The 19,295-nt window shown below is 44.6% G+C and overlaps 1 protein-coding gene and 1 long non-coding RNA gene across 3 annotated transcripts in view; one reads left to right on the forward strand and one right to left on the reverse strand.

The window, feature by feature from the left end:
• The window catches only part of USP54 (ubiquitin specific peptidase 54), a 153,725-nt gene that overhangs the window by 91,189 nt on the left and 43,241 nt on the right, over positions 1–19,295 (reverse strand). For both annotated transcript variants that reach the window (XM_087963735.1, XM_087963736.1), the window contains exon 3: positions 2,008–2,100. In XM_087963735.1, the coding sequence (XP_087819861.1) occupies positions 2,008–2,100 (93 nt within the window). The remainder of the gene's footprint in view (positions 1–2,007; positions 2,101–19,295) is intronic.
• LOC148130779 (uncharacterized) overlaps positions 1–19,295 on the forward strand; it is a 201,150-nt gene that overhangs the window by 81,240 nt on the left and 100,615 nt on the right. The window lies entirely within an intron of this gene.

The raw sequence follows: 19,295 nt of genomic DNA on the forward strand, positions 1-19,295 counted from the left end.
TCTTTTGGAGGCAAAAACAATTAGACCAGGTCTTATTTTGGGGGAAATGCAGTATTGATTAATAACAAGGGGAATGGGAAACTGACGCAGAAAATATTTTTTCACTTGTGGGTTCTCAGCTTTTTTTTATAATTCGAAAACAAGTTACAAAAATATAACATAATAATTATCTTAAATTAAAAACTGCCTTCAAACATCATCTTCTATAAACTACTTAAAAGACTACTTTTAACTACTATAAACTACTTAAAAGGAAATATTTTCATTCAAAACAGGCTTTCTGTAGAAGTTCGCAACTCTCAGAAAACTCTAAAAGTTAAACAAAAGAGCACTGATGGATAAAAGCAAAGCTTCATTTCCTCCATTTTTTAATTTCCTCATAAATTACACTTGGAATCTGAGGGTTGGGAAGGACCTTCCAGTCATGTAGCCCAACCTCTTGCCCAATGCAGGAATCCTTATATCAATCTGGACAAATGGCTGACTAGGAGAGAAGAACTAATGAGAGAAGGTCCAATCTTGAAACAAGGGGGAACGTCCTGATTGTGAAAGCTGTTAAACAGTGGAACAGCCTGTCTCATGAACTAGTGAATATCACCAGAAATTTTCAAGAAAAGATTGGTCAGCCATGTATAGGTATTCCTCAACTTATGACTGGAATTCTGATGCATGCTACTTGACCCAGATTCAATGTTCTGAAAGTCGCCCCAGGGTCACATGATTGTATTTTTGGCGCTAGATAACCAGTTCATGGCCTTTTGCATCATCCCATTAACATACGAAAACATTTTACAATGGTTTTGCTGAAAATTGACAATTATTTCCAGTTTATTTTAGCAAAACCAGTCACATAGCAACAATTGGTTAATGACCATTGCATTCTCTTAATGACTGCAGCAGTTGCTTATGACCAAAGTGTTCATTTAAATGATCACTGCAAGAAAGATTGTAAATTCAGTCATATGACAGATTTGCTTTATGCCTGTTACAACTTATGACTGCAATGGGCAGGCTCCATTACGGTTGTAACTTGAGGACTACCTGTATCTGTAAAAAGAATCTGGATACTACATTATTCACCAACAAATTTCCCAACAAATTATGTTTAATTTTTTTCTAATTCTGAAGATTATATAGTCATTATAATAGTCACAAATAACCTTATTCCCTCTCTTGTCCAAATAAGCAAAGTTGACCATTACTAACACTACTTCTAACATGTAAAAGTCAGCCTATCTTAATACTCTCCCATTTTAGTTTTGTTGAAATACTTTCTCCCCAAGCATAATTTTATTTACCTCTGCCATGATCTATCATTTTCTAAATAAAAAAACTTGAAACACTCCAGTCTTTTCTAATAAAGAATGTTCTAGATAAGATTTGTTTGGTTCCTTCCCCTGACTTCTAACTGGTTATTTTATGAGCATTCATATTTATGACAGTCTTTCAGCAGGTGCTATGCTTTGCTGTTGTAAATGGTCTCATCATGCGGTCATGTGGTTGAATTTCAGGTACCTGGCAACTTTTTTTGCAATTACAATCTGTGACCCCTGCCCCACAATAATGTGATCAACATTTGCAATATTCTCTGCCAGCTTCCCCAGAAAAAACAATGGTGTGTTGGAGGAATGTATCTCAAATTTGGGGGAAATGCTAGTGAAAGGCAGCCTTTTGAGCCTTTCAGAAGGCTGGTGTTCGCTTGGTGGTTGTCCCTCCCAAAAGGCTCAGGAGGCTGGCTTTTGCTGATGTTTGGGGAGGGGAAAACACCAGTGAACGCCAGCCTTGTAAAATCCCTTGACATGCTTGGAGGAACATGTTGGAGGAATGGATATCAAATCTAGTGAAATTGCTGCACAATCTACAATATACATATAAACATGAAATTATAAATCAATATAAATGTATTTTTGAAATGAAATTAATACTCTTTTTTATAGATATAGATACTTCTAATAGTTACATAGATATATATTTGTTGACTCCCCTTGAATTCATTCTATCACTTACTTTGAGGGCACAAAATATACAGGAATCTCCCATGCATTTGTGTGTTGTAAGTTGTCGAAAACTGCGTCGAAAAATATCAAGATGCCAGAGCACCTAGAAAGCAAAGCATTATTAATCAATTTTCTTCAGAATGTTTTAGGCAAGAAAACTGGTTTTAATAACATTTGACACTATAAAGTATATACATTTGAAAGTAACTGGTACATACATTCTAAGTAATTCATTGATAAGAAAAATATTTCCATGTAAAGTGAATAATTTTATAATCTTTATTGTGAATACATAAAAATCAGAAAATCCCTTTACGTAAATGTTACAATCTATACATAAGGTTTTTTTTTAAAGAGAGAAATATTGTGATGTATTAAGATGGATGCAATGCATGGGGACGGAAGAGAGGTGAAGTGAGAAGGAGACCGCAATGATATAGGCAAGAACAAACAGCAACAGTTCTTTCCCTTATACAGACAGAAATGTTCATAAGAGGAGGAACTGGACTGGAAAGGGATAGAAAGAGAGGCAATTCTATCTATACAGAAGTACTAAAGACTAAGGGAGATGGATCAGTAAGAACAGGAAAAAAATGATGCAGAGAGGAAAATTTGTAGGAGATGGAGATGACATAAAAGGGGAACCTGAACTGGGAATGGTAGAAAGAGGGAGAAAAATCATCTCTTATTTTATGAGTAGGAACTACTTGAATGGGCAGAATTAAGAAAAACCAAATCATGGCAGAAGAAACAGGATGTTCTTGGATGGGAATCATAGCAATGGTATCAATAATGAGGAAGACTGTTTATCCCTACACTATACACAGTGGTGCTTAAAGATTTGTGAACCTGTTTTAATTTTCAATATCTGTACATAAATATGCCCTAAAATGTGATCTATTCTTTGGCCAAACACAAATATGTAGCTTTGGATGATTTTTCTCAGTCAATAAATCAACAGGTATAATAATCTTTATGACTTATATGTTTAATTTGGATATATTTATCTAGCTTTAGGATTTTTGTGGAGAACAGATCAAGTTTTAGGTCATATTTATAAAAAAATATTGAAAATTCAAAAGAAATACAAACTTTTAATCACCATTGTAATTACTTCAACCAGTGTAAACTCAGCATTTATTCAGTTAATGCTGCTGTACTTTAATAATAAATTGGCATGCCTTTGCAATAAGGAAGTAACAGGAAGGGTAAAGTAAAAAGCCTGCTGCAACCGCCCAACTCCCCTGCAACACTAGGAGCCACACCAGCCTTGCCATTAGCCTGCATCCTCCCATGCCCTCTGCAATCGGAGAAGCCGTGTTGGCCTTGCTGTCTTCCTGCTGTGCCCCCCCCCCCAAACGCTAGAAGCCGTGCCAGCCTTGCTCCTCCTCCCCTCTCATGGGAGCTGACTGAGTTGCAAACCAAGCTGTCTTTGTGAAGTCCCTTGAAGCACCCCTCCCTCCCTTTCTGGTCTCCCCCGCTTCACTCTCGCCTGTCTGTTCCCTCAGTGGCCCTGGTAGCTGCTATTCCTGTCACCACTCCCATTCAGGTCCTGGTGACTGACCTGCAAGGGCCTAAAACTTGCAGAGCAGCCACAGTACTTTTTTTAAAAAAATGCATCGCACATTGGCCCCCCAGCCCCTCAATTGCCCATCGCCAATCGCATGCTGCCCCTGCAGCACTATTGCTTCTGCCTGCCACCCGATTAGCTGGGAGCTATTTGTCTGGGAGTGAACAATGCCTCCTTCTTGACAAAAAAAGAGAAAGTTCTTGTTAACATATTTCTCTTGCATTGACATTTGATAGTGATGTTTTGTGAGATTTTGGGCATAAGCATTCATGATAAGCATTATATTTGATTATCTAACTGTAGAAACAACTGGGGGTGCAGCATTTATGGTTCCCTCTTGTATCATTTCAATAGCATCATCCATTTATTTGGCAGAAATGGTAGGAGAGTACTTGCTGTGGAGTGTGGTAGTGGTGGTGGTGGACGTTAAGATTTGCATACTGGGGAATCAAAAGTCTCAAAGATTAAACAGAGTGTGCTTCTGTAGCCAGTTGATTCTCAAAAATAGTCAAAAAAACTATTAAGAGATCAGCATTGTAGTAGCTGCTGATTGCCAACAATAAGTTGTAGAAGAGCACTACACTGTGTGATTGGTCCACAGCATAAAAGCCAGCCATGAAGAGTATGAATGGGCAGTTAAAAAAACTCAAAAGTTTAAACTCTAGGCTTACTCTATGTATCCTTCTAATTAACAGAGACTTGGCAGATTCCTTGGTGACCTTGGGTAGATGTTTATGTAAAAACTACCTCCAGCCAGGAAGCAGAGGTTCTCATTTTATCAGCTTCAATCCTTAGAGTTATGTATGTTTTCAGCATTCCTGCTATGAAAATTCTAACTCTCAATGTAATTCCCACAGCTACAGCTCAATGTATTAGCCCTCATAACTGCATATAGGCATCTATTTGGGACATACATCACACCTCTCAATTCAGACATTATGAAGAAGTAAAAAATTGGGTGTCATGCACAAACTGATGTTCTTCTGACTGGAAATTGCTGAAGATCATCATTAGTGGTTTCATATGAGAAGAATATTTGAAACAAAATGCCTTGGGGAACCCCAGAAATAACAGCCAGCATGTCATGGCAGAGTCACCCAATTATTCTTGAAGCTAATTCCTTGTAGGTCGACACTTGAACTACTATAAAGTCATATCTCCAATTCTGTCATGGAGATAATTCAGAAGGATACCAATCACAGAGTATAAAAAGCCACTGGGAAATAAACAAAGGTGTATTTCCTCTGAATGTTTCTGCACACATCCAAATGACCAAAGTAAGTCCTAAAATTAGAGCTAAACTAAAACTAAAACAGATGAAAATATTCTATTTCTCCAATAATGCTGCAAGGACATTTCTCTCTTTACTTCCCAGTCCTTCATCAAAATATATTCATTATTGGGGGAAAGTTATCATAAACCTTTCAATCCAGAAAGTGCTTTCAGGAGTAGACTCTACAGTTTCTCTAAACTCAGTGACGCTTCATGGAGAGCTGGGGCGCTGGTACTTACCTGAAACGCCTGTTCTCTTTGAGCTGCGAAGAGCATCCAGTAGTGGGAGATGCTTCAGTCTCTGCTTGTTTAGGCTGGGCTTAATTTGCGGAACGCTCCTCCTCCTCCTCCATGGGACTCCTCCCTAGCGTTCCCCAGTTTTGGCAAAGACGAGAGAGACAAACACCCTCGTCCTTAATATGCTAAAAATTCATTGGCTGAAACAGGATCCCACCAGATGGAAGAGGGTGGGACTGGATGCTCTTTGCAGCTCAAGGAGAACGGGCGTGTCAGGTTAAGTACCAACGCCCTTTCTCCCACAAGCTGCTCAGAGCATCCAGTAGTGGGACATACCAAAGCTTGTCCTGTCCTACGGGAGGGACTCCGTCTGGCTTGGGATCCCCTCCTGGTCCCTGTGGACCCGTTGCAGAACCCTTCTGCCAAAGGAGGCCTCAGCTGATGCAAACACATCTATTTTATAATGCCTAATGAAAGGCGATGGACAGGTTGCAGCACGACAGATGTCAGTGATCAGTGCCTGCGTGGCCCATGCTGCCGATGTTGCGGCGCTCCTTGTTGAATGAGCTGTTATGCCCTTGGGCACCCGTAGTGACTGAGTCTGATACGTTTTCGCTATTGTGGCCCGTAGCCAACAGCCTATTGTGGAGGATGAGACCTTGCATCCCTGAGTGTTGGGCTGAAAAGACACAAATAAAGCTTCTGTTTTTCTGAAAGAGGCTGTGCAGTGAATATATATTTGCAACGCTCGCCTCACATCCAGCCGATGCTATTGTCGTTCCAGCCCTTGGGATGGCCTGGGACAAAAATTAGGAAGTATCAGTTCTTGTGCCCTGTGAAAGGCTGAATTAACTTTGGGTATGAACATAGGATCAGGACGAAGGATGACCCTGTCGGAATGGAAGATGCAAAGATCTTGTCTGATCCACAAGGTTGCCAGTTCTGAAATACGACGAGCGGAAGTGATCGCTACAAGAAAAACTATACGTCAGAAATTGGAGACTTGACGATTGCAAAGGCTCGAAAGGGCACTTAGTGAGTGCAAGAAGGACCTTGTTAAGGTTCCAAGTGGGATAACGGTGAACCGTTGGCGGGTGTAAGTTTGTGGCTCCTCGAAGGAAACACTGTATGCATGGATGATGGGAAAGAGATAGGAGACCTTCATAAGTGATGACTGATGCCAAGGCCGCCACTTGTCTTTTCAACGTATTAGGTGATAATCCCCTGTCAAGCCCCTCTTGTAAGAACTCTAGGATTTGAGCCACAGATGGAGAAATGGGATCAATTTGAGACTTGGTACACCATTTGTACACTGGACCATGTGGCATTGTAGATGCGAGTTGTTGAGGGGCTTCTGGCAGCTTGGATGGTGGCGATAACTCTGTTGGAAAACTTTTCGTTCTTCAGACCACTCTGCTCAACCTCCAGACGGTCAGGTGCAACCATTGAGGGTCCGGATGTTGAAGGGGTCCTTGGGTAAACAAGACCCTGTCTGGCGGAATTCTCCATGGTGGTGATAGACTGCGGAGGTCTGCAAACCACGACCATCTGGGCCAGTAGGGAGCTACCAGAAGCAGCTCTGCCCTCTCATCGAGCAGCTTCTGGATGACCTTGGGGATCAGTGGAAATGGAGGGAATGTGTACAGAAGCCCCAGGGGCCAACGGCAATGGAACACATTGAAATTCTCCACTCCTTGCGAGGGGTATCTGGAAAGAAATCTTGGGAGCTGAGCGTTGAGGGGGGAAGCGAACAGGTCTACCACTGGCTGCCCAAATGTCCTGACCGACTCTTGAAAGAGGGTTGGATGGAGGCGCCACTCCAATGGATCTATCATGGCCCTGCTTAGCCAATCTGCCTGTGTATTCGACAGTCCTGAAATGTGTTCTGCTCTGATGGAAATCAGGTTGCTCTCTGCCCAACAACACAAACGCTCCGCTTCTCACATGAGGTGTTTCGACTGAGTTCCCCCGTTTGTTTATGTAAGCTTTCGCGGTTACGTTGTCGGTCAATATTAATATGTGTTGGTTGCGTACCTGTGGAAGGAAGCTGCGGAGAGCCAGGTTTATGCTGCACGACAACTCTGCTCAACCTGCACGACAACTCTGCTCAACTCTGCTCGAAGCTCCAGCCAGTTTATGCTGCACGATTGTTCTATGGAGGACCAGTGGCCTTGGGCTGTGAGCAATTGAAAGTGAGCTCCCCATCCAATCAGGCTGGCATCGGTGGTGATGGTAAGTCTGTGGGGCTCTTTGAATAGGCAACCTTTGTTTATGTCCGGTCTAGTCCACCAGAGGAGAGATATGAGGACCTGTGATGGAACTTTGACCTTGTATTTGGGGTTGCTTCGGCCGGATCGCTGGTACGGGAGCAGGAACCACTGGAGGGATCTAGTGTGGAGCTGGGCCCAAGGAATAACAGATATACATGAGATCATCTTGCCTAACAATTTTGATAGATCAGCTAGGGACACCCTCCTATGAACCCTGATCTCCTTAACTAATTGATGAATGCTGTTTTGTCTATCTGGTGACAGGAAAACTTTGCCTTCCACTGTATCTATGACTGCCCCCAGATGGATTAATCGAGTCGAAGGTGTTAAATGACTCTTTTCCCAATTGATTGAGAACCCGTGTAGTTGTAGGGAGTGTAATGTGGTCTGAGTATCTATGACTGATTGATGAACAGAAGATGACAAAATTAAGATATCATCGAAGTAACACTGTAGTTGTATGGGGACACCCCAGAGATGAGCAGCGAGGGCTGCGAGAACCTTTGTGAAGGTCCTGGGGGCAGAGGCTAGTCCGAAAGGAAGAGCCACATATTCAAAATGGAGATTATTATAACGGAATCGTAAAAATTTATAGTGAGAAGGCCGAATGGGAATATGTAAGTATGCCTCCGTCAGATCTATGGATGTAAGGACGTCACCTTTTCTGATACCAAGTAAGATAGATTGCAGGATGTGCATTTTAAATTTGCGATATACTAAAAATTGATTAAAGCGTTTCAAATTCAAGATTGCTCTCCACCCCCCGAATTTTTGGGGACAATGAAAAGATGTGAATAGAAACCTCGCCCTCGTTGGTCGGTAGCTACTGGTTGGATAGCTCGTATGTCCAGTAGGTGCTGAATAGCTGTTTCCATAAGATTTCGTTTAACTGGATCTCTAGAAAGAGGGCACGACATAAAGAAGTCTGGGGGAGCGGATTGAAACTCCAGCGCGAGGCTGAATCTGATCGTGTCTCTGACCCAGGAATCAGATGTTGAGGAGTCCCATTGGTCCGTGAATAATTTAAGGTGGACGCCAATGGGAGCCAGGTCGATGGGGTTATCTTGGACACCAGAAAGATCTATTTCCCGCTCCTTGGAAGGATCTCTTGGGTTGGCCACCCCTTCTGTTCCTATCCCCAAAGTCTGACCTCTCTGGCTGTTGCCCTGGTCGGAAAGGTGGGGGTCTCTGGTATCTGGTTGAGAATGGTCCCTGATAAAAGGGCCGAAAGGATCACCTCCGAAAGGACTGAGGGTTTCTAGGGTCTGACTTCCAAAAGAGGGAAGGTAAAATTTTCTTTTTGTTTCAAGTCTCGATAAGAAGCGGATCGAGGGAAGGGCCAAACAGTCTGTCTCCCGCAAGAGGAGATGAAGCGAGCGTGCATTTATGCTTAATATCCGCTTGACAATTCTTTAACCATAGCAAGCGTCGTGCTGTGACATGTAAAGTAATGGCTCTGGCTGAAAATGTAACTGCATGAAAGGTTGCGTCAGCTGAGAATTCACCGGCTGCTATAAACTTTGCAATGTCTTGGTGTGCTCTAATGTTGGAATTGGGGACATGCTCCCATAATAGCTGGAGCCATCTAAGGGAAGAATGGGTAAAGAAGGAAGCGGCCGTGGCCACTCTGTTGGCCCACACATCAGACTGATGGGCCCTGTGTAGGGCTTGCTCAGCCCATTTGTCCTCTGGCTTTAATGCCTCCAGCGCCTCACTGTGAATGGAGGACGAGGATGCTAATCCCACAATGGGTTCGTCTACCTCAGGAGTATTCAACAATTTTAAGAAATCTGGGGCCAAATTAAAGAATTTCCTGTCGTAACCCATGGGGGCCGGGTACACTGCTGCAGAAGCCTACTGATTCTGTACCAGGTCTGCAAACATGTGAAGGACTAGAATCACGTCTGCCTCGACTACAGGTTGGTTGAAGATGAGATCCTCTGGTCCCTCGTCTGACAGAGTTGGAATGGTAGAAGGGGCCGGCTTGTCCAGGCGCGCAGTGTTTTTGGCCTTGAACAATAGAGATTTGAAAAGTTGTGGCCGGAATAAGCCTGTAAATACAGGTTGATCGGGAACAAGGCCCTCATCCTCAGACATCCCCCTTTCTAAGGAGTCTGCTTCTGACATGGCCGGGTCAGTATCATGTATTGATTCTGATTCACTCTGGTCCATCTGCTCAATGTGTTTCACCTCTTCTGCCTCCTCCTCCTGCTCCTCCTTCTGCGGCCCCTGTAGGAGCATACCCCCTTGAAACTGTACCTAGGTATAGTGTTGCTCCGACCTGGCCAATGATCAAACTGATTGCGAATCATACATAGCGGGTGCAGGATGATCCCGGGTCAGAACCGCATGTTGCAGGCCTGCTGTGATTCCCTGACAGATAGCCATCTCTATCCAGGTCTTCATTCGCTCTGGCACATCATCTGGAAGAGATTGTTCCTGTCGAAGACTGGCAGCCGTTGGTGTGAAGTCACTTCGGGTATCCTTCGCATGGTTGGTGATTGAGTTGACTGGGCCTGTTGACTCTGGGGAGCCACGCTGCGCCTGGATGAGAGGGAGAGATCTGGGGTGGGGAGGGAGGAAAGAGGATGGCGGCTCTGGACTGTGGGGTGAGGAAGTTTGAGAAGTCCTGTGAGCCTCCTGTGTGCACTTATCTATTTGTTTTTCCAGTGCCTTGTGGCGCCTGTTGGCGTCCTTTTCTGATGCCTTAGAGGTCCCTTTTTTTTGTGGTTGGCACGCCCAGGGACCTGGCCAAGAATGGACAGGGTGCCCTGAAATCAAATCCCCATGTATATATATGTATGTATGTATGTATGTATGTATGTATGTATGTATGTATATATATATATATATATATATATATATATGTATATATGTATATGTATATGTATATGTGATATATGTATATGTATATATATATATATATATATATATATATATATATATATATATATATATATATATATATATATATATATATATATAAATATGGATATCTGTTTCAAAATTGAGTCGTATCTCAACAATAATTTATTATTGTTATGATATTGCTAGTATTATATTGGTATGATTATTATGATTATCTTAATATTATTATTATCAGAGCATATGGGTATACAAATATATATCAAACTGGATGTCCCAATCAGCCAAATTGAGAACACCTAGCAGGCCAAATTATCACCCATAGTTCTTCAACAGCTTCCCTGCACAGGCGGACGCTGGCCTAGGTGCTCACTGTTGTGCCGCTGGATAGGGAGAACTGTGAGGGTTGAGCCAACAACACGAATTAGCAAAGGCCTCAAATAAGTTACAAACGAGGTTGTAATGATTCCTCAAGGTATTTTGTGTAAAAAAAACCTTTAATCTGGAATAAAGATTACCTCACACAGTCTATTGAATTAGCACTCAACGCGGCCACGCGGTCCCCTTACAGCAAAAATGGCAACCGGCCATTATTTGTGGCGCATGCACCAGCAGCAATCTCCCGCGGTGAAAAGAGATAAGCTCCAACAGCTTTCCCTTAGAGCTAAACCATCTGGGAGGGGTGAAAATAACCAGGCAATTACACCCCCACCCCTAAACGGCGTTCTTGGGGGAAAAAATTTCGATACAACTCGGGAGAGAGCGAGAGAGAAAAAGCCATGCTGTTTGAATGTTAAAACGGGGCAGTGATTGCAATGGCAAGGGCAGGGCTAGCGGGGGTGGGGGGACAAAATTGAAGCCTCCCTGCATTTAGGAGCACAAGAAGCACTTCCTGATAATGCGATCCCCTACGGCCAGAACAATTGTTAGAACAGGAATTGACTGTCTGCAAACCTTAACGAGAATTCTCCTGTTTCGGCCAAGGATTAACGAAAAGCACTGCCTATCTCTCACGAGGCTGAGCCAAAACTAAGGAACGCTAGGGAGGAGTCCTGTGGAGGAGGAGGAGCATTCCGCAAATTAAGCCCAGCCTAATCAAGCAGAGACTGAAGCACCTCCCATTACTGGATGCTCTGAGCAGCTTGTGGGAGAAGTATCCTCTATACCCTGGATCCATCCAATCATCACTCCTTGGTTTCATCAAATCAATGTAGATTGGAAAGGTTCAAAGAAGCATGACATAAGCTGAAAACCTATAAGTTTCCTATCCACACATTTTTAAACCTAAATAATTTAAGAGTCCCATATAAGTGGGTCAGATAGTGTCCCTTGTACAACTTTCGTAGAACCAAATCAATTACTCCAAAAATTCTGAAGAAGTTCGTGGATGCCATTTTGGAGAAATAATGAAGGACAAATTCAGTGCTAAAGGACTGGAAAAGAATAAATATTTTTACTCCAAAAGTTGTGGGGGGGGGAGTATAGGCAGCATATAAATTTAACAAGCAAGCAAGCAAACAGTTTTGTCAGCTTATTATTAATATTGGATGAAATTCTGACACATATTAATAAGCAATCAGTTTGTGAGTCCTTAGAATAAATTCTTGATCTGTTGATCTGGTCTTACATAGTAACAGGTTTAGTTGACCATGGTACATGATTAGCAAGGGGAGGAAAAGTCTATGAAAAACAGTTGAATTATTAATTATCATATTGGTTATCAATAGTAAAGAACAGAATATTGTGGAGATACATGAAAGCTGTCCTCATGTATCTGAAGGATTATCATGTATAAGATGGATGGGTTGTATAGAGTTGTTCTAGATGACAGCCACAAGAAATGAATTACAAGGATATAAATTTCAGTTGGATATCAGAAAAAAATTATCAGTGGCAAGAGCTGTTCACCAGTAGAAAAGATTGGCTCAAATGGTGATCAACTTTCCAGAATTCTGCTTAAACAGAATTTGGATGCCAATTTATCTGGGATACTGTGGTTGTGGATTCCTCCAGTGGACATTGAGATAGACCAGATTACATCCAACACTGCAATCTTTATATTCTGAGATTTTATAACTGGACACCTCACAAGATACTGTATCAAAGCAGTGAAAATTTAGCATGAATATATCTTTTAAATTACTTGCAAATCTATCACAGCAGGCTTCAAAAAGATTCAATAAGGGATTGTCTGGGACAGGTGACACTAGACTCTTAATCATTCAAAATAATTTTGCTGAATTATTTCTTTCAACATTCAATGGAGTTGCAAAGTAGCTCCTCTGTATCTTTCATTTTCAGGCAAGAGACCAAGACAGTTTTGCATGCATGTCCAGCAGGCCCCATTAGTGGTGCCACATCCCATGTAAAGTGAGCACCTCAAGCACCAGAAACCTATAATATACTTGGTATATAAAAGGTTGGTGTGTGGATATCTGCTATGCATACAATCATATTTTTAAAAAAGTTTTATTAATTTTCTACTATTACATTTAGATAGTGCTTAATAAACATCGTGTCGTCTGGGTTATTTTGGTTGCTTAACAATACAAATTATATTCCTAATCTTTATCCCTTTTTTCCAGCCATTGATAAAATAAATTCCATATTTGGTAGTATTCTGTATCTTCTTTCTGTTTAATCTTCAATGTAAGTCTGTCCATTTCTGCAGTGTCAGATCCATCTTGTTTCAGATTTAGGGCTGCCACAGTGGGAGAGGGGCAAGCAGTGGAAACGGGAGAGTAGTGAAAAGGGAGGATAGCCACAACAACATTCTTTCACCAGAGCTCAAGGTCCTCGAATGAAACCACCAAAGCCAAGGTTGCCCCCTGTCATCGTAAAGCATAGGGGAGAGACCCTTGTCCAAACCCTCTTGCAGAAATTCCAAAATGTCTGCCACTGACACCAAGGTGGGGTCAAAGTGACATCTCGAACACCAACTGCAGAAAATCTTCCACATTGCATCATAAATTCTGGTAGTGGAAGGCCGCCTGGTCGCCTGGATTGTCTGGATAACCTTCTTGGAGAACTTCTCCCAACTCAGGACCCCCTGCTCAAGTGCCAGATGGTCAACTGGAGCCACTCAGGCTCCAGATGGTTGATGGGATCCTGGCTGAGGGAGACTCTGTCTGGGGGAATCCTCCAAGGCCTGGAAATTGAGTGGCTGACCAGATCGGAGAACCACAGTAGTCTGGGCCAGTATGGAGCTAACAGCAAGACCACCACCCTCTCTGACAGCACCTTCCTGAAAGGCGTACAACAGGCCCTGGGGTCACGGGCAGCGTAGATTGTTGACCCCTTCCGCCCCATTGCTGGAAATCTTGCAAAAAATCTTGGGAGTTCGGCGTTCGACGGAGAGGCAAAGAGGTCGAGAATCAGACAGCCGAATCACTTCGAAAGCTCCTGGAATAAACTGGGATGCAGGCACCACTCCTACTGGTCGACTGTGGCCCTGCTTAGCCAGTCTGCCTCCACGTTCGAGACTCCCAAGATGTGTTCTGCCTGTATCGATAGAATGTGTTTCTCTGTCCAAATGCACAGTTGAGTCACTTCCCACATAAGAGACTTGGAGTGAGTGCCCCCACGCCGATTTATGTGGGCCTTGCTGGACACATTGTCTGTGAGGAGGAGGATATGCTGTCCCGAGATCTCCTGCTGGAAACTCCTGAGTGCCAAATGGGCCGCCCTAAGTTCGAGCCAGTTTATATTGTGGTGTAGCTCCTCTTGCGACCACTGCCCCTGGGTTACCTGGGCTCAGAGGTGAGCCCCCCAGCCAAAGAGGCTGGCGTTGGTTGTGATGGCCTTTGTGGTTCCTTGTAGAAACAATCCCAGCTGATGGCCTGAGACTGCCACCAGCAGAACGATAGAAGTACCCCCAGTAGCACCCGAACCCTTGTCGCTGAGTTGCCCCGGACCACCCTCTGATAGGGGAGTAGGAACCACTACAGGGACCAGGCATGGAACCAAGCCCAGGGGACAATGCTGATACAGGAGATCATTTTGCCCAGGAGCTGAGACAGCAAGACGAGAGGAGCCCCTCTGGAGGACAGAATCTGGTCTGTGATGCTGTCCTGGCGCTCCTGGGAGAGGAAGACCTGTCCAGTTAGAGTGTCTATAATCGCCCCCAAATGTAAGAGTCGAGTTAGGGTACTAAATGGCATTTGTCAATGTTTATTGAGAATCTGTGTTCCCGAAGGACCTGGATTGTCATAAGCAGATCCTCCTCTGCTTGAAGGTGCAAGGATGACTCAATCAGGATGTCTAAGTAGCACTATATCCGGACAGGTGAAGTTCTGAGGTATGCTGCCACAGCCGCCAGGACCTTGGTAAATGTCTGTGGGGCTGATGACAGGCCGAACAGAAGTGCTCTGTATTGGAAGTGGCGACTGGCATAACAAAACCTCAGGAACTGATGCTGGTTTGGATGAACAGGCACATGGAGGTATGCCTCCGGCAGGTCCACAGAAATCAAGAAGACTCCCTCCTGAATTTCCTCCAGAATTGAATGGAGAGAGTACATCTTAAATCTTCTGTAGATCAGAGACCTGTTGAGTCCCTTGAGATTGAGGATTGCTCACCACCCTCACAAGGCCTTTGGGATGACAAACAAAATCGAATAAAACCCCTGACCCACTCTGGTCCAATGGAACCAGCTGGATGGCCTGGATATCCAACAAATGTTGGATTGCCGATTCCATGAAACCCCTCTTTGCAGGGTCTCTGGAAACGGGGCAACAGATAAAAGACCTTGGAGGTGAGGAGAGAAACTCTAGGGAAAGCCACAATCCTATTGTTTCCTTGATCCATACGTCTGTTGTGGTCTCCTCCCACTGCTGCACAGAGATCCAGACGGCCCCCTCTGGGAGGATGGACTCTGATGTCACTTGGGGTGTCTGAAGGGCCTGCCAGTGCCACGAAAGGACCATTTGCCCTGTGGTTGCTGACGGCCTCTGGCTCCAAAGGAAGGTCTATCAGCTTGTGAGGAGGGCCTAGTGAAAAAGGGCCTTTGCTGATAGGGAAATCTTGCCCTAGCCTAAAGGAGAGCCTCCGAAAATGGGGTGAGGGACAGTAGTCAGCTCACCTCCCTTGGGAAGTGAGTATCTTACGCTTGTCTCTGGTCTCAACTAAGAAAGGTTCCAGACTCCCCAAATAGCTTCTCCCCTTTAAAGGGGTCTGAAGCCAGCTTTCATTTGTTTTTGGTGTCCATCTCCCAATGATGGGGCCAAAGCATCTGACGAGCCATCACTGATAAGGCAATAGCCTGTGAAGAAAACTTGGCGGCAGTCAGCATTGCGTCCGCAGTAAATTCGGCAGCAGCAATGATCTTGTTGAGATCCTGATGAACTCGAATGTCCTCAGCTGGGAACCTTCCCTGCAGTTGCTTAAGCCAACACAATGAGGCTTGAGTAAGAAAGATGGTGCTGTAGAAGCCCTAATAGCCCAGGAGTCTACTTGATGTGCTTTGCAAAGAGCCATCTCCTCCTGGGATGGAACAGGCCCTTGAATGCTGGAGTGCCTGATGACTACCTCATCCTCTGGAAAGACCCTGTCTCCTGGAAGCTCTATCTCTAAAATGGTAGATTGGCTCCACACTGAGGGTGCCAGAGAGTAAGGCCTCTGACAGACCATTGACTCACCCAAAGATTGCCAATATTCCTGGGTAAGGCAGGCTCTTCCCCTGAGGTTACCAAATACTGACACTGCTGTCGTAGTTCTGCAGCTATCTCCTGCCTGATGGTTTGTGAGAGCCAAGCTTTCATGAAAGAGGGCATCTTCTGACTCTTGAGGCTCCTCTAGGTATAGCCCAGCCGCTGTAGGGGTGAAGGTAGCCTCGGGAGCAGCTCTGGCCCTGTTGAGGTCTGCCTCCCCTGTCAGTTGCCTCAGGCATCTCTGACTGGTCATAAATAGAGACCTCAGCATCTACAGAAACTGGGAGGCTTTGCTGTAACAAATGCTCATTAGAGCCACCTGGTGACCAGGATCTTAAATGCAGTCTATTAAGCTCTCCAGACTGCTCCTGCTGTGAGGCCTCCTCAGGAAAATGGCGTGAAAGGGAGCTGTCAGCCATCTTGGATCCCTTCAGAGCCTTGTCAAACTCCTTATCTAAGGCTCTCTGCCTTCATGTAGCCTTCTTTTCCTCAGCCCTGGAAATCTTTTTAGGAGCCAGAGCCCTGGCCCTAATCTGGCTGCAACCTCCAGGCCAGCTGACCTGGGCTTAGCTGAGCCTTTGACAGCTCTGACTCTACACTGCTGAGGTGCTGTCACCTCCTGAATGGTCTCCATGGCGTCCATTTTGTTCATGCCAAAAACGAATGACAAGAGAAACAGAAAAAAACTTTGAAGGAAAAAATAAACAGGCTTGAGCCTGTTTGAGCAGCTCCGTGCATCTCCAGGTGGCAAAGATGGCCAAAAGAGCTTAACTGTCAGCTCAGCGCTGCTCCTCTACACGAGGCAGCTGTGTTCAAGAAAAAAAAAATTAAACTGCGGCAAGCCCTGGTGGATCAGGAACTTGCAAGCAGAATGCTGGCTGTGCCGCAATCTGTCAGGAAATCTTACGTGACTCACAGCTGCCATGGTGATTTGGGGAGCTGTCAACTCGGTCTGGACGACCAGATCCAGAACAGACTCCCCAGTAGCAAGCCTGGATACCGTCCAGAAGCTTGCCTGCAGGACCTGAGTCAGCCACTGTATTAATGGCAGGTTTAAATGGCTCGCGGTTGCCGCAGCTCTGACTCACTTCAGAGTATGACCGAAGGATCGGTCAATGACTCCTGTCCCAGTCCTGTCTACACGGGATATCCTGGGGCTCTGCTAGGTCCGCATCCAAAGTTTTAAACCAAAAGGAAAATAAAAATAAAAAATACAAGGAAAAAGGCGCGAAAAACAAAATGCAGCTGTGCCAACAAAGTCGGACAGCTGTCAAACCTTTCCAACAGACTCCGGTGTCGATGGGAGATTCATGGAGTAATAATAAAAGTCTCTTTCCTAAAACTCAAGATCTTCAGAGCCCTTAAGGGACCTGAACGAGCTTAGACTGAATTGAAATCTGAGGACCATTAACAGGGAGGTGTGTCCTCAGAATTCAACTCAGTCTGAAGAGCAACAAGACTAGAGACTAACCCCCAACCTGGATTCTCCCATTGACTCAGTGGGGAATTGGGCCGATCTGCTGCCTTTTGAAGAAGTAGTCTACATCAACGCCTTCCATAGTAGCACAGGCTTAACCCCAAGTCACCAGCGGAATGGACTTTGTGCCTATACCCGAGCTGCCTAGAAAGCCACCCACCTCAATGTCCTTGGCCAAGTGGATGGACTCACTAAGAAAAGGGTGGGACAATACCAAGCAGGCTCTTGCCCAAGCCACTGAGAAGTACAAGCATCAGGCAGATAAACACCAATCCTCACAACCCTCTTTCAAAGTGGGCAACCGGGTCTACCTGTCCACTAAGGCTTCCCACAAAGAAACTAGGTCCAAAGTTCATAGGACCGTTCTCAATAGTGAAAGTAATAAATCCAGTAACTGTGCAACTAAGTCTCCCTCACTTATTGGGGAAAGTGCATCCAGTGCATTCCATAGCAGGTTATAGAAACCGATTATTACCTCCCAATTAAGACCGAGAGATCAGCCAGCTCCCAAACCAATAGTGGTCCAGGGTGAAGAGCATTATGAAATGAGGAAAATCCTAGATTCTAGGTTACACAGCGGTCAATCTGATTCACTGGAAGGGGTAACTGTTGTCTGAGGCCACTTGGGTAAAAAGTTGGGATGTAAAAGCAGATAGATTGGTAAAGCAGTTTCACGAAAAAATTTCCAATAAGCCAAAGGGGCCCCCTGGGGGTGAAGAGGTGGTTAGTTGATGTTGATTCTAACCTGTCACTTGTCTCATTTTAGGATGTTATCATCGCTTGAGGGGAGGCAGTCTGTCAGCCCCGAATCCATCTTGTTTCAGATTTAGGGCTGCCACACCGGGGGATGGGCAAGTAGTGGGAATGGGAGAGTAATGGAAAGGGAGGATAGCCACAACAACATCTTTCACCAGAGCTCAAGGTCGAGTCGCTGGAGTTTGGAGGGGAGTGATTGGACTTGGTGGGAGTTCAGAACTGAGGTGCATTGGAGAGCATGAGTTGACTCCTAGGAAAAATAAACACCAGTATGCACACATAACCTATCTTTATTCTATCCTCAAGTGATATGGCAGTAATTATCCTGAACCAATGTCTGGAAGTAAAACAGATTTCAAAGCATGAAAATAATTTTGAACAAACTGGAGGTGTGCCTTCTGAAGGATAAGACTGATCCAAATTTGGTGATTTATCCATCTTGAATGGAGCAGCATTCCCTTGAAGGAGTGGGTGGAATTGGGAGCATTTGATACTCAGGTAATTAGAATGGGATGTAAAGTATTCTTTGAGTTTCGATTCTCAAACCAATACAATCATTTCGGAAGCATGCTAACTTGGTCAAAGCAGTGATTGTCACCTTTCATTTAGATTAACACACAGCAAGGATGGTTATTTCAGAAGATCCCCCCCAAATTAGAGATTATGTAAAATACAGCAGCCAGAATTTTGAGTAGTTGTTAGGAAAACAGAGCATATAATAGCTTTCCCATTTCAAATGTATTGGTCAGCAGTGTAACCTTAGGAATAATTAAAAATACCCATGTTTCCCCAAAAATAAGACCTAGTCTTATTTTCTTTTGGGCTCTGAAATAAACAGTAGAGCTTATTTTGGGGGAATGTCTTATTTTTTTCCATGTAGATAGGCCTTTTTGCTTGTGGGGCAGGAGGCCATGTGGTGTGCCAGTGCCACTGCTCCGAGGCAGGGTGGTGGAGCTGCCCCATGCACCCCACACCGGCTTACCTCAGGCCACCCACAACCCAATACTTGCCTCGCCTTGTGGCGGCTCCAGCAGCTCCATCCAACAGGATACCACATGGCCTTCTTCTGCTTGCTTATGGCCGCAATGGAGCAGGCCAAGTAACAGGCCAGTGGTGTGGCTACGAGGCAACTGTCGGGGCATGGATGGACTTGCTGCGGGAGCCCTGAAGTATGCTGGTGCAGTGTGCATGGGGCACTTCCAA

Source organism: Notechis scutatus, chromosome 4, assembly GCF_049901735.1.
Source record: "Notechis scutatus isolate UNSWTSFEM ecotype Mainland chromosome 4, rNotScu1.2, whole genome shotgun sequence".
NCBI classification, from domain to species: Eukaryota; Metazoa; Chordata; class Lepidosauria; order Squamata; family Elapidae; genus Notechis; species Notechis scutatus.